Here is a 15,075-nt window from a genome sequence, read left to right on the forward strand (position 1 = left end):
TAAAGCTCAGCCTTTGTGCAAAGACCGGATTTTTTTTCTGGAAAAAATTAAGTGTTATTTAACAAAGAAATACTAATAAACAGATAAAAAGTGCTTTGATCATGAGCACTGATGATGAACTCATAAACTATACATTACAGACAAATCTGGCCATTATGAGATTAAACACTTTCAGTGAAAAGTATTTGTTATGTCAATCAGTACATCGCTCAGAATTTTAGTTCTTAAAGTACTCTTTATAACTTGCAATGGAAATAATGTAAAAGAACTCAAAAATTAGATTTAAAAGTAGTAATTCATTAAAAATTGCAGTGGGAGTCCCCAAATCACTTATCTGAATAAATAATAGCTTTTTGAAAGCTTTCTGGAAAAGTAAATTAAATTAATAATTTGTATGAATATGCCAATATTTAATAAGTTCTATGATCCACCAATTTCATGTAAAGGGAACAAGATTAAGCGTATGCATATACAAACACTAAATCATATCTTTGCACAGGAAACTTGGAAAACTATTGTATATGAAGGTATACATTGTCATGCACATTATGCTGTGAATGCCAAAAACCTTAAGAGTTCTAACAACTTGGGTTCTCTCCACTGTTAATAGAACATTATCAGAAACTTAAAATAGTACTTCTGTGTTGTTAAATTTCTCTTCTATCTGACTGATATTTTACCCATCAAAACAAAATTCAGGTTTTCCATCTTTTTGGATGGAAAGAACAGTAGGGGGAGCTCAAAGCTTTTTTTCTTTTCTTGTAAATCTCAGATTTATGACTAGTTTCTTAGCAGAAGCAGGTGTTAATGACAAAAGTTTTCCCTCACAAATACAAGAGATTTGAATATCCTATATAATTCAAAATACATCTATTACTCTCAGTATTCAAACTAAAATTTAACCACTGATTTTTCTGAAAATTTCCTAGTCTCTTCAAAGTCTCAGTTCTGTTAAACACTCTTTATTTTGGAGTAAAAAAAATTATCTTCTTTCAATCAAAACAAAACCAAAATTTCAGAGGATTTTTATTTAGATTCTATGTAAGGCAATGCAAACCCACAATTCAAAATACAACCAGATTAGTAAGCAGTCCCATAGAAATACAGTACCCTGACAGCTTGCTTCACAATTATACCCACACCAGGGTAATGCATGTATTTTATCCAAAGTGGTATTTAAACAATCTTAGAACTCTATCAAATTCTCTATATGTCCAAACCAGAATTTTCTAAGTGTTGAAAAGTCTCTCTTCTCTGTCTCTTAGGACAAATGAAACAAACGTTATCCTTTTCCCTACTAATGAATTTCTGTAATTCCCTTAAATATTATTATAGATTCACCAATCTTCCTTAAAAGTATAGAGCACTATCTAAATTCCATGTTAACTGCAGGGGAATAATAACAGTAATCTACTATTAGCTCTACATCACAGGCACAAGAGTTATTTCTATTTCTGCCCAAATTCAAATTCACGAGTCATCCCATACTGATTGAAGAAACATACTATCTGGCTATCTGAGGTTATAGGTATAACTGAATTTATATAACTGTAATTATAGTTATACAATTCAACCCACATTTTTACTTCAGTTTGTAACTGAGTGCTTTGATTCCTGCTCACTACTTCCTAAAGTATTAAATGGAAGCCAATTATTTTGCTGTCTTCCAACTCAATTTTCTCCATTACTTTAAATACTTCTGTGGAAATACTACTTCTGTCAAGTATTTGTGATGGCTTTATATAAGACTTAATGAGGACCATTTTTTTAAAGTACCACAAGCTTTTCTAATAGATTTTCATACAGAGAAAGAAAGATACTTCCCTTATTACTGTACTTCCACTTAGAGGAAAACACTGATTACCTGCTGTCTTAAGATCCTTCTCTGCATTCACTTTAAAACCATAAATACTTGAAACAATCTCATGATGGGCTTCTGCTATAATGTTTTTAAATTATATATATCAATAAAAATAATTTAATTGCTCATCTGAAAACACAATTGACTGGGTCATAATTTTTATCCTTATGTCACTTATCGCTCATGCATTTGCTTATGATTTTCATTAGAAAATCTGGTAGTAATGTGCAAAATATATTGATGCTCCTATTAATATAAGACATGAATCATATACAAAATACAGAATTTATTCCTAAAGCATCTAAATTCTTGCATTTAATTTGTGTATAAATTGCATATTGAAAAGATAATTTTATGAACTACTACTACTACATGCAAGTGGATCATTATTTTCTGTTCATCTCCACTGGAAAAATAATTTTTCAGTTTACATACTAAAGTTTGGTACAAGATTGTGGGAAGTATTCAAGAATGCTTTGATTTTGGATTAGTCTTCCATTTTAAAATTATGGGCAATGAGATAGTTATCCGTGGTCCTTCTAGTGACGTACTTTGGATTGCAAGAAAATAACCTCCTCTGACGCACTCTTTGGATGATGGAAAGATTTATAAATAATAATTTTCCATGAAATACCAAAAGAACTACCTCTGTCTGGGTGATGTGTAACTCTTGCCTCCCTGTCCTGTGACATAGTGAGAACTAAGATGGGAATGAGGGCGTATCAGTTTATGCTTTCCAGTGGTTAGACTATTCTGAAGTTTTGGTTTTTTCCTTACAAACTGGAGGAGTCACACAATTACAATGTGAATGTTAAATATCTTAAAGGAAGCTCACTGTCTGACACTACTGTGTATGATAATGAAAAACAATTCCATTGTTTTTCAATGGTGCAATTCCATTGAAAATGATGGAGTTACTATGCTATGAAACTTATATGAAATCAGAATTAGGAAGCATATATCCAAGAATAGACTGTAGGGTAAGAGTAAAAGCTAGAATAGAATGTTTGAAGTCTTAGATAAATAATCCAAACATACAATACCATTAACCTAGCAGAGCATGAGAAGCCCTACTGATGGCAAATGAACTAGACATTATACAAAGTCTCTCTAGGTTAATAAATAGGTGTGATTATATTTATGAATAACTTACTTTGGACTTGCACAAAAATAAAAAACCCATAAAGAATGAAAGCCGCCTTGTTAAAAATTCAATGACATGAAAGAAAAATGTGCTTGAATGTGACATAATAAATGCACATGAAAGGTATTTTGACAGAAGCAATAGTATTACTATGATGCCAAAATATGAATTTATAATTTATGTCACGGAGGTGGAAGACTAGTATCCTCCATACTATATCCTGGGCTGAACACTTCATCACTGGCCTTGCTGAAACTTTTGGGAGGAGATTTTAACCTCTATAACTCTCAAATAATAAAAATACAAATAAGCCCGGATCCATAATTGGCATCCATTTCATGGTAAAAGCAATAGAATAGGACAAAAGTAATCAGAGAAACAGCTGGTGCCAATACTGAAGACTTAAGTATTCATTTTCGGTGAGTGGCCATATTGCAGTACTGTCAGCTCATACTCCACCAATTTATTAATGTAATTTGTGTCATGTCAAGCGTGATGAGATTTTTTGCTTTGTTTTGGGTTTTTGGTTTTTTTCAAGGTTGAAATTTATGATCCTGTTCCAACAGACTTGTGCAGAACAATACAGGAACAACTGGCTCATGCTAGTGATCCAGCAGCTAATTCCCACAGAAGTGGTGGCCTGGATCACACTGTGCCGACTAGATGCTTCCCATGAGCAGGATTGAAGGGTCAACTGAAACTTTGTGAAAGACAATGCAAATCCTTAAACTAACAGCAAACTCTGGGAAAATACCCAGTCAAGCAACCAAGCAAGGAACCAACCAACAAACCCTAACGACCAAGAAAATTCGCACCCAACACAATATACCAGGATCAGTTCTGCACGCAGTTAAATCATGCAGCTGGCAGCCTGTCCTGCTGGAGCGGGCGAGGAGCACTGCAGACAGGATGCTGGCTCCTGGTGCAGGTGCCTGCGGGTCGCTGCTCTGCACAACACCCCTCTTCTGCTGCCTGCCGGGGCAAAATAATATTAAGAGATGAGTCTGAAGAACAAACGTATCTTCTATAAAAAAATACTTGAGCTTTTTCAGATAGGTCATTCATAAGAACCTCGACATACAAACAGGTAGAAGGAAGGAAGTTTCTAAAATTCCACATAAATCAGGTGAAAAAACAGGGGATTAACTCTTCCCTAGTCCTTAGTCTATACCTTAGCACCTTGGCGGGCACCTTTTGCTTTGAAATAAGTAACACTGAGAAACATTCAGAAGATAATTTGTCAAAACTGCACACACTGGAACAAATGGATATCTGTTGAAGAAAATTGCAAAAACTGGATGTTATTCATTAAACAGCAGAGAACAGCTGATAATTTTTGGTGGTTTTTTCCCCCTTTATAAAAACAACCAACCAGAAACCAACCAACTAACCAAAACAAAAGCCAAAAAAACCAACTCACCCCCCCCCCCAGAAACCCAACCAAACAGAGGAAAAAAAAAACCACCAACAAAAGGAGAGCCCCAACCCAAACAAAACCAGCAAACAAAAAGCTGATTAGGAAGGCATACTGGAAGGATAATTTGCTCAACTTAGACATACTGACAGCCTCTATATTTACTGGAAACATTCACAAACAAGACTGGGATGTACTTCTGCATAGCACTGTAAAAATGTCTTCTTAATGCACAGTGGCAACCAAAAAGCACTCACAAGATATCCCATTGGTTAAGATGGGAGGCTTACTCATTATGAAAATCCTATGATGTTGCTATTCACAATCTTCTCTGTTTTACTGTCATGTGAGTACCAAGTTCAGGTACCATTTGGAACCTGTCAAAACATCACAGAAAACCTTTCTTAGGCAGAAAAGACAGAGGAAAGTGACAATAAATATCTTTAGGCATATGGAAGGAAGAAATTGAAAACTGGGATAGATTAGTGCAAAGAATGTTATGGACATGGTTAAACATAGTGGTAGTTTCCAAATCTTTAGTGTCTTATGAGTAAGAATACCTAAGACACAAGGTGTTTTATACCATATTTTCTCCCTCTGTCAGTCTCACTTTTCATTTCCTGTAGCTGTAAGCAACATCAAAATGTCTCACAGGCAATGGGTTGCTATGACATGCACTGGAGACTAGTTGGATAGAGGAATATGAGATTAGTGCTATAGGGAGGCTTATCAGGAAGTATCTATCTAGGATTAGGGAACAGTATGGATATCTATGGTATCTATGGATAATAATTATGTGCATAGGCAATAAAGATTTCTGTCATTTACTGATAGTTGTTATTAGGATAAAATATTTATAAAGGATGTTTCACATTTCAAAACAAAAGGCAACCATTATGGAATTGAGGTCTGGAAAGAAATTTCCTCATAGGTTTTTTTATCATGTAATTATCCATAATGGGATTCTTCTGACTTCCACTAAGTCATGAAGCAAATGAGTAAAACAGTGTATAATGGCTATCTGCTGATGCCATACTCAGGACTAGATGGCTCATTCATTAAAAATCTGAAGTTATTTATTCTGTAAATATTTGAAATTCAGTTATGTCAATAGAAGTGGTACATGCAGATTACAGTTTTGGTCTTTAGGGTGTCTTGTCTCATTAAAAATGCAAAATTAAATTACAGTTCTGCATTTGAGATATACACTGTGTTCATGCCTTTTATACTGAGCATATAAAAGTATAGTTAAAAAAGTTTAGTCCAGCTTCTTCTACTGCAGACTATTACAGTTTTTATTAGAACAGTGTGCCCTCAGTTTTGGAGAGGATACTGATTCAGTTTACCTAAAGGTTGGAAACTCATTGACCTGTTCCTAACCTTTATTCAAGATGTGATTCCTGGAGATGATTGCTGTGGATTTGGGCACAATGTACAAAACATCCAGCAAGTATTTCTTGTGAGCTTTACCACACTCACCGTCACTCTTTTGGACTCTAGCATTTCTAAGAAAACCCTAGTATTTATCTAAAAAACTCTAATAATTATTTTCTTGAAGTAACCTCCCCCTCTTTTTTGTTACTTGTTGTCCCTGTAATTCAGTGTTGGCACTTTAGAAATCTTAATTTCATGTAATATTAATATATCTGGGACCAGTACACAATACAGGTGAATACATAGATACAATTGTATACACACAGGTTTTAAAAGAGAGAATATGCTTTGAGTGAAATCTAATCTATTCTTAGTAGCTGAAACTACCCAATTTTGACTTAAAGTCATTGACTGGAATTAAAAAAAAAAAAGATTCCAAGTTGTACCAATCATTTTATACACTATATATACCAGTACAGTATATATCTACATGAAAATGATGCATTTTTAAAATATGTAATGGTTTTTTTTATGCTCTAAAAAATTGATTGAATGTGTTATTTTCTTGATTGGTTTATTATCTTTATTTTTAATTCTATCATCGTCTTACTCTTTACAGCAGACCTTACTTAAATAATTTTGTCGGTACATATGGAAGCTTTTAGGAAAGAGCATATGTTTTCCAAAACAGATGTCAGCAGGTGCTGGTGAGGTATCAGACATGGAGCTAGAAGATAGAAAATGATGTGCCTTTCTACCCATTACCTAGGCTAGTACCAGATTTACAGCCGATTTGGCAGCATTCCTAGATACAAGTAGGTTAAAATCGAGGTGGCCAAAGGAAGTGCAGGTGTGGGAATTCCGTGAGGCGTTTATGAATTCACAAAAAGCAGAAGGTGCATCAGTGCGTTCTGCTCGACTGTATGCCATCACCCTGAGCGCTACCGAAAGCTACATGGGGACAGCTTTCCAGGGACTGGGCCTGCGGCAGGGGCTGGGGCGTAGGGCGAACAGAACTCACCGCAGCCCAGTATCGGCCACACTGGTGGCGTTCCGTGGGGTGTCCCAGGCTTTGCTTTCCCAGCAAGGAGTCGGGGCTAAACCTTCCGGGTGCCTGACGGTGTGCGTGTATCCCGCTCTGCTTTCCCATTCCGGCCAAAGGTGGAAAAGGAATTATTTTCGGCTCCTTACTTCTTCCTTCCTTTCAGCCGGCCACATTTTCCGCCCGTCCCTGCCAACCCAACTCATCTGTCCTACGATGGGAACCGAATAAAAATGTGTGCCCACGACTAAAAACAAAGGAAGCGAAAGCAAACAAGGCGTTAGGGAAGGCGCTGCCCGGCAGAACAAACCGGTGCAGGCACAGCTCCTCGCAGCCATTTGGAGTGAGAATCCGTTCAGTCTCTTCCCGCACCTCCGGCCCTCCTCCTCGGCCGCCGCAGGGCGGGCGGCGCGGCCCTGGGGGGCGGCACAGCGCGGGCGGGGGCTCGGCTGCCCCGGCCGCTCGCCCCCACCGCGCAGCGGGGCGGAGAGAGAGCGGGAGCGGCGGCGGGAGACGGGCCGCCATATTCCTGCCGCACCACGCCCGCGGCGCCCAACCATTTAAAAGCCGGTCGAGCTCGACCCTTGCTAGTGCACTCGTTTCCCTTTTCGCTGCTCCGTCGGCAACGCGGGCAGGGTCGAACCGAACGGAGCCGAACACCGGCAGCTCTCTGACAGCGAGCTCCGCTTTCCCTCACCACCACCCCCGCCTCCTTCCTGGAAGGGCGAGCGGCCGAGGCGGCGGGAAGGAGGAGCGGCCGCGGGGAAGCTCTTCCTGCCGGGCAGCGGCGGTCTCGCCCACCCCGCAGGAGCTGGGCTCCCGCTCTGGGGGCGGAGAGCGGCGGGGAGATGTGTGCGTGTGCGGGGCGGGGGAGGGATTAGTGGGCATTAGCGCTTCCACGGGGGTGGGGTGGTCGCGTCGGGGGTGTCGGCGGCCGCCAGGGACACTCGGGGACCGCGTAGGCTGCGGGCGGCGGCGAGGGAAGGGAAGCAGCGGGACGAGGGGCGGCTCGGCTGGGTAGCGCTGCTGCTGCTGCCGCGGTGGATGTTTCCATGTTGTTCGGTGCATGATTTAGAGGAGAGGAGGAGTTGGCAGCGGCGGGTGTCAGCGGCAGAGAGCGGGGATCCGCGCCGCCAGCGGCCCTGCCTTTCTTCTTGCCCCTCAGTGATATCGAGGCTGCTCTGCCTGCGTGCTTGCCCTGCGGCGGCCCCCGGGCCCTCAGAGAGCGCCTGTGCCCCCCGGGGCCGGAGCGGCGGCGGGGTGCGTGTGTGCGTGCGGGTTTAGGGGGGGTGGGGGCTGTGTCTGAACCAGTTAGGAAGAATGACTCTGGAGTCCATCATGGCGTGCTGCCTGAGCGAGGAAGCCAAGGAAGCCCGGCGGATCAACGACGAGATCGAGCGGCAGCTGCGTCGGGACAAGCGGGACGCCCGCCGCGAGCTGAAGCTGCTGCTGCTGGGTGAGTGCGGGGCTTCCTCCTCCCGCCTCGGGCCGCCGCCGGCGCGCACGCCCCAGGTGCCGCCGGGCTCCAGCCCGGGCATCGCCGCCGGCGCGGTCCGTGCCGGGCGCAGGTACCCAGCGGCGGGGACGGGGCGGCAGCGGCAATGCCTGCGGTGTCTCTGGGCGCTCGTCGCCCCCGCCGCGGGGAGCCGCAGGCCGAGCCCCCGCCGCGGGGAATGGGGCGTGTGTGCCCGCCCGGGGGCATCGTCGGCGGGTGGGTTCGGTGTGGAACGGGAAGAGGCCTTCCAAAATGGAGAGGGAACGGATGGCGGGTGAGAGAGGGGGCTGCGGGACGAGGGGCAAATGTCGTTGTGTGTGGGAGAGCGATGGTAGCGAAGCAGATTAAGGAAGGGGTTCGCAAGGGGAGTCGCTGTGCAGGTCGATGCTGGCGGGTGTGATATCTGCATTGTTCCGTGGGCTTCGGGAAGGTTGTTAGCTTACCGGTTAAATTTTTAATTGTGATTTTTATTTCTTGAGGTAAAGTTGGATAAGGGGCTTGTGCTCAGCTTGCATACCGGTTTCTATAAAGAAAAGGGAGCCGCAAAGGCCCAGATGCACATGGCAAGCTGAGGGGTTATCTGAAGTGTGCTGAATGATTACAGGATCTTTAGTACCGTTGGCATCCACCCACTGGATGGTGGAAATAAAATCAGCTGCATCGTTTCTCCTTAATTAAAATAGGTTGCTATTTTAGACCTGCAAGTGTGTGGAGGTGGCATTTATCTAATAGAAATTTGGCTTATCTTAAAATAAGGCTTTTGAATTAAAATATGCCTGCCTGTGTCCAGTGTGATGCACTGTGTCGTGTAGCTCTCTGGTAATAGTTCCTGCCTGGACTCGTAGGCCTTTGTGTTCTAGCACTACTGTCTGGTGTGTGGATGAGTGAGTGTGTTCTAAATGGATGTGGGATATTTACGGGGAAGATGTTTCTCTTGGGCCACGTATATGGAAGTAGTGGTTGATACTGGGGAAATAAACTGCCTATTCAGTGAGGTAAGGCAAGTTGGAAGGAAAAGTTTTGATATGTTTTAGTGCTTCCATATGAATATGCTGTTTCCTGAAGGTTATCTTCTGGATGTAGAGAAGGTTGGGATTTCTAACTGATCTGGGAGAGAAGTAGTGGACATGGATGCAGCACTCACAGTAATAATGTTCTGTTGGGTTTTGGTCTGATTTTGGTTTATGGCAGCATCTGGTGTGATTTCCAAGATTCACAAAGAAGATTAAATAGGTTGCCCTTGCTTAATATTATGGATGTCTAAGTATGATTAATGATAGACACTTGCTTCAGGATAGGCAGTTTATGCATTTGACCTATTTCTCAGGTCCAGATTTTTTCTGCGTGTTCTGGATTTCTCTTACAGTAGTGCTAGAGGCTTCTCCCAGATTTTGAGAAATGTATGAAATCCATTGAATGAGACTGAATGTACTACCTAGAATATATTCCACTGAATATATTACCTAGAGAAGAAATTCAGAGATTCACTTCTGCAGTTAGGAACGCTGAACTTGAGCTGCTTTGCAAGGTCTTCCCACCACTAACATGAAGTATTGGCGTAGTTGGTGGTAGACTGGAGTCCAGTTACGGCATCACTTTGGACCAGGTGATGTGTGGTGACTTGCAGAAGAATGGGGGAGAAGCCACCCCATAGAAGGAACTGGGGAAAACTCTGTGGAGTTCCAGTATAAAAGACTTCTGCTTTCATCATCAGTGCCTGCTAACAGTTCCAGCAGGCTTGTGAAAGTAGAGGCATGATATAGAGAGATCTGGAGGGATGAACTTCTGGGTGCATGTACTTAACAGGACATCCATATACCTGGGTAATAAAACTAGTACAGAAATTGTTACTGTGCACGCATTTTTTGTCTTTTGTTTTGTCAGCCTCTGTCATATGTTTGACTGAAAGGAGTATGTGTGCATTTGGATCAACACTTAATGATCTTGTCTTGTGAAATGCTGTGTGTAGTGAAGGACTCTTGGTGTCTTCGTATTTTGTAGACTCCAGTTTCAATTTCTGAAAGAAATTTAGGGAAACTTCTTTCATTAGTAGGTTTATCTTAAGTACCTTAGAGCAGGTTCTTTTTAGTCACTTTCATTGCTTCTGGGCATAAGCAAATGCTCAGTTACTAAGTTTGTTGTTTGTTTAGGTCATTCACTTGGTTATGAGACAGATAAAACAGTTTTCAAATGAAAATATATTCATTAAAAATGGTGAGGCTGGTAGCAGGAAAACCATCTGAACATGTTTAAAGTTATCTGATTTTTTAAATACTGAATAGATGTTTACTGTCCCATTACATCTCTTTCCCCCTCATTATTAGCGAGAAAATCACTAGTACAGCTTAACTCAAACATGTTCACTTATGCTTACATAAAATTTTCTTCCTTTTTTTTTTTTTTCCTTGAAGTGCCAATTTCTCAGTCCCACTCTCTCAATGGGTCTGAAAAACATAAGTGTGTTAAGGTTTTTAAATACGGGACTAAGGAATAACCTTTGACTTTTGAAGACAGTATTAGTGCAGTTTAAACTGAACCTTGTTAAGTGGCTATGCGTGTTCTTCAGACTAGTTGCAAGTCCAAAGTGAAAGGTATTATCAACCTCTAAAGGCACAAACAAGTGTGTCTGTGCTAGGTTGTTTTATTATTACACTTGCTTTAAAATTAGATGTACACACATAAAAATGCACATAGGTAGCAAAGAAAAAATTAATCTTTTTGCTTCAGAGGAAAAGGATTTTTTCCCCTCCTTAACTTGTGAAAGACACAGTCCCTTCATGGTTTTCTCCTTCTTGCCTTCTTAGTTTTCTCCAAATTGTTACTGTGTCACGCACGCAGACACACACACACACTGCTTAATGTGCTCATGATATCTTTTTACTTTTCATGAAATGAAAGAGCTCAAAGTTGGAAGTAATTTGTGTAAAACTCACTGTGTGCTAAGATTAATTTTAGGTTTTAGTTTAAAAATAAACACTCTTTGATTAAACATTAAAATATCAATTTTACATAATTTTTTGTACATCATTATTTGATTTTTTTTAATGTATTAGAATAGGACAAAGTATTTTTTACAATTGTAATTGTGGAAAGCCAGAATCCGTAAATATGCAGTGAAGCATATTACTTAGTAGTTTCAGCTAGCACAACTTGCCTATAGTTTTTTGAGACACTTTGGAACAAATTCAGTCTTCCACTGAATTTGGTTTTAATCTGTATTTTAACTCTTCTGGATGTCATTATTGATGAACACTTTGTAAAATGCTGTGATTGTTCTCCAGAGCTTACAGTTGTGAATATCCATCTGTTGTTTGCTGTTATCTGTAAAAAACACATTGTTTTTATAATTAGGGGAGAAAATGAAGAGGTGTTCTGATGTTTTATATTTGCCTGTGCCAATGTGTTCTGCGTGCTATTATTTTAAGCATTTATGTATGTATTTATATTAAAGTAGTAAGAACTATATACTTACGGATAAATTTTTTTGGTCATACTTCTGTATGTAATTTTTTTCCTGCCATCCATGTAAATGGGACTCAGAAAGCAGCATTTGAGCCTACATGACAGGTTGTAGCCATAAACCATCAGTCCTAGATGTTGTCTGCCTGTAGACTGTATACATTAATATTGTATTCTATTTTCTCACTGAGAAATGCCTTGAGTATCTAAGAAAATAATGTAGGTGTTGTGCTAGCTATGCCTGTGTGTCTGTAAACCCTGGCCAGATAAGCTACTGGAGATGTGTGTGACAGTGCTGTTTTCTTCAGCATATTGGTTGGTATTGTGTCATGTGCAAAGCATGTTTTTATAAGAGTTAGGTACTTCTTATATTGAAGATAGCAAATATGTCAGTTAAGAAACTTGCCTTGATGCAAGTGTCCTTCTGTTCTCCGTGCTGTAGCACGGAAACTAGATGGACAATAAGCCATTTAAATTGGCATCAACAGCAGTCAATCTTATGCTTAAAGATGCTTTTGAACACAAGGTGACTATATGTATTATTTCTTAAAGCTGTGTCAGCTGAATTAGATGTTGAACATGCAGAACGTGTTCACAGAGGCAGACTTTGTGTAGATATGTTTAAGGGGAAATGGATCATTAAGTCAACAATGGCACACTCGTGTTCCTATAACTTCTTCAGCTGGAGAAACAAGCTTCCTTATTTTTCTTGTAACTTGTATTTTTATCAGTCTGCCCTGCTCACACTGAACTCTTTCAAATAATTTTAGGTAATTGACACAGTACATATTTACTACTGAAAAATGAACAAATAATTAACTTACCTCTTCATACATATTGTAACTAGATAGGTAAATATCTTTTGTTTAGCAGAAGTTTTTTCAAAGGAAATACAATTTCATTCTAGATGTTTAACCCCTTGATGTATTCTCATATACACACCCATGTCCATATATAAGAACATTTTTTTGTGGGGTAGGAAAACAGAAATCACCATTTGGATATCAGTGTGATAATGTGAAGAACATGTATTTAGAAAATATTTAAGAACATTTATTTTTGGTGTGCCACAAAGGGATACCTTGTGTTCAGCCATTAAAGAGGGGGTTTGTTGCTCTTTTGTTTTTACTACTCAATAAGTGATCTACGCCCACCAAAGTTAATAGGAGCTAGTGGAGGGTCTGAAGAGTTAAAGAATTTAGACTAATTTAGCTTCATTTATATTTATTTATATTTATTTATAGAGCCAAGTGGCCCCTAATTTGTATGTTACACTGGCAAACAATGTTGAATAAATGTGGGATGAAACAATACATGCTGAGCAGAGAAATCATTGGAGAATGGGCATTTGAGTGTGTGCTGCAAAATGAAGAAATAATAATTCTCGTCATTTAGTTGCTTCAGATTAATTTTGTTGTTGTGCGGTAACAGCAATTTCATAGAGGAAAGCATTACCTTGCAATCTCTGAAAAACGAATCACAGAGAGATGTGAAATAAAGTAAGATAGATGTCCGATTAGTGGTGATTAGCTTTGTTGCAGGATAGAATGCCATCAGCACAATATCTTTTTCTATGAACTTCCTTAAGCTGAATGGTAAAAGACTGAAGAAAATCTGTTCTTGTACACAAATGCTGTGTATGAACAGCTGTTACTGATGAAATTATGGAAGTTTTTCAGTATTCACCTTTTATTTACTGTAATTATCACACCTGGCAAGAACAAAGAGCAGGAAAGCAGGAGAAAACAAAGGAAGAATTAGCATATAGGAAACACTAGGAAGCCATACACTTGGTGTTGGCCAAAAAGTAGGAAGCATGCTACAGGTTTTAAATATTAACAACCCTGTGCAAAGAAGTTAGATGTGTTAAAACTGGGTAAGAGAAGTCCAAGAGATACCAATGTTTTAGAATTTAAAAGTTTTGAAAGTCTCCTGTTCCTGGAGAGTTCCAGGAACAGCACAAATGTTTTTTCAGGCTAAACTGAAGTTTAAATCTGAAGTCTTCTGTAAGCACATTGTTCCCTCAATAAGTAGTGCTGATACTGAGGCTAAACTGAACTGTGATTTTCTACAGATTTTTGTCCTTTGTAAGTTTTCAAAGGACAAATGGCAGGGAATAATTAAACTGCCTAATTTGTACACTCTACTTACTGTTTATCAGTAGCAGAGAGTTTTATCCCAGAACCCTGATAGAGATGCAGTTGCCAACAGAAAAGTACTGTTGTCCATTTCATTCTGCGCTTGAGAAGGCAGTGTGGCTGTTCCAGGAACAAAAATAAACCCTAACCAGCAAGACTCCTCCTTTGTCAATATGTTAAGGCAGAATCATCTGACAGACTACTGTAATGAACTGCATGATTTACATGTGCCCCACCGTATTGATTCAGCTCATCTTTCTGTGGAAAGCAGGTGATGTGCAATACATGTGTTGCTTGAATAGGCAAGAGAGCATTCGAAAGTTGATGGAAGTGGAAGCAACTAGTGATTCAGTAAATTGAAAAGATAAAGGCTATATCACTATTGCCTCAGCACAGCTGAGCTGTGTATTGACTGCTTCATCTGGGAGCTTTGCTATTTGTAATTTAGATTGATCTGTGTGTGGAAGAAGCATCTGATAGGAGTGAATGAGACTAGCTAGTTTTGACTAGTGTCAGAGTCGGAGTCTGTTTGCCTTAGAGTACATGGATGAGATTTCTACCATAGGTCCTGTTCCCACTGATATCTGTATCTTTTGTTTTGTATCTAGGAGAATGCCATTGTGGTCCTTATTGAAGTACTTTAGTACTCTGTCCCAGCTGTCAAAGGTCTGTTGAAGGAGGATTTGTTTTTCCCAAAGGAAATTGTGGAAAGGACAGTTAAAATTTGATATATGTTATATATTTCTCCTTTCTACCCCCAATTTTGTCTTCTCTAAAGAGCTGAGTGCAGTTAGACCCTTAAGTCTTTTGAATTAACCGAAAGATACAGCTCAGATCTTAAGTATCACCAAATGTGGATCTGAATAGTGTTTGCCCAGATAATGTTAGCTGCCTTTAAGTTAATTCAAGGTAAGAGCACAGATTTCTGTTCTGTAGGAACTTAGTGTATCTGGATGTGAAAGAAAGACAACCTGTTAGAGATTCTTTGAGTATACAAGAATCAAGATAGAAATTACTCATTTAGTTACAATATAGCCAATGAAATCAACCAAAGGGATCCTCTTCTTGATCCTACTTTTATAAACTAAGGGATAATGTAGTAAACGTGTTTTAGGTGCACTTTGAAATTATACAGTAGGAAAAAATAA

General features: G+C 40.0%; 2 protein-coding genes across 5 annotated transcripts in view; one reads left to right on the forward strand and one right to left on the reverse strand.

Moving 5' to 3' along the window:
* Positions 1 to 7,173, reverse strand: part of CEP78 (centrosomal protein 78) — a 52,665-nt gene extending 45,492 nt beyond the window's left edge. For 2 of the 4 annotated variants that reach the window (XM_054288693.1, XM_054288634.1), the window contains exons 1-3: positions 6,815 to 7,173; positions 4,710 to 4,796; positions 3,835 to 3,977 (exon numbers count right to left, since the gene is read on the reverse strand). The gene's annotated coding sequence lies outside the window, so the exon portion shown is untranslated. Of the gene's footprint in view, positions 1 to 3,834; positions 4,334 to 4,709; positions 4,797 to 6,814 lie in introns of those variants that run through there. The other 2 variants (XM_054288704.1, XM_054288643.1) reach the window with 2 other exon arrangements.
* A 594-nt stretch (positions 7,174 to 7,767) lies between these two features.
* Positions 7,768 to 15,075, forward strand: part of LOC128940157 (guanine nucleotide-binding protein G(q) subunit alpha-like) — a 113,084-nt gene continuing 105,776 nt past the window's right edge. The window contains exon 1 of the mRNA XM_054281464.1: positions 7,768 to 8,291. Within this exon, the coding sequence (XP_054137439.1) occupies positions 8,156 to 8,291 (136 nt within the window). The 5' untranslated portion in view covers positions 7,768 to 8,155. The remainder of the gene's footprint in view (positions 8,292 to 15,075) is intronic.

This window comes from Melozone crissalis, unplaced genomic scaffold (genome assembly GCF_028551555.1).
Source record: "Melozone crissalis strain CALT ecotype California unplaced genomic scaffold, PUWL_Pcris_2 ptg000005l_1, whole genome shotgun sequence".
Classification (NCBI taxonomy): domain Eukaryota; kingdom Metazoa; phylum Chordata; class Aves; order Passeriformes; family Passerellidae; genus Melozone; species Melozone crissalis.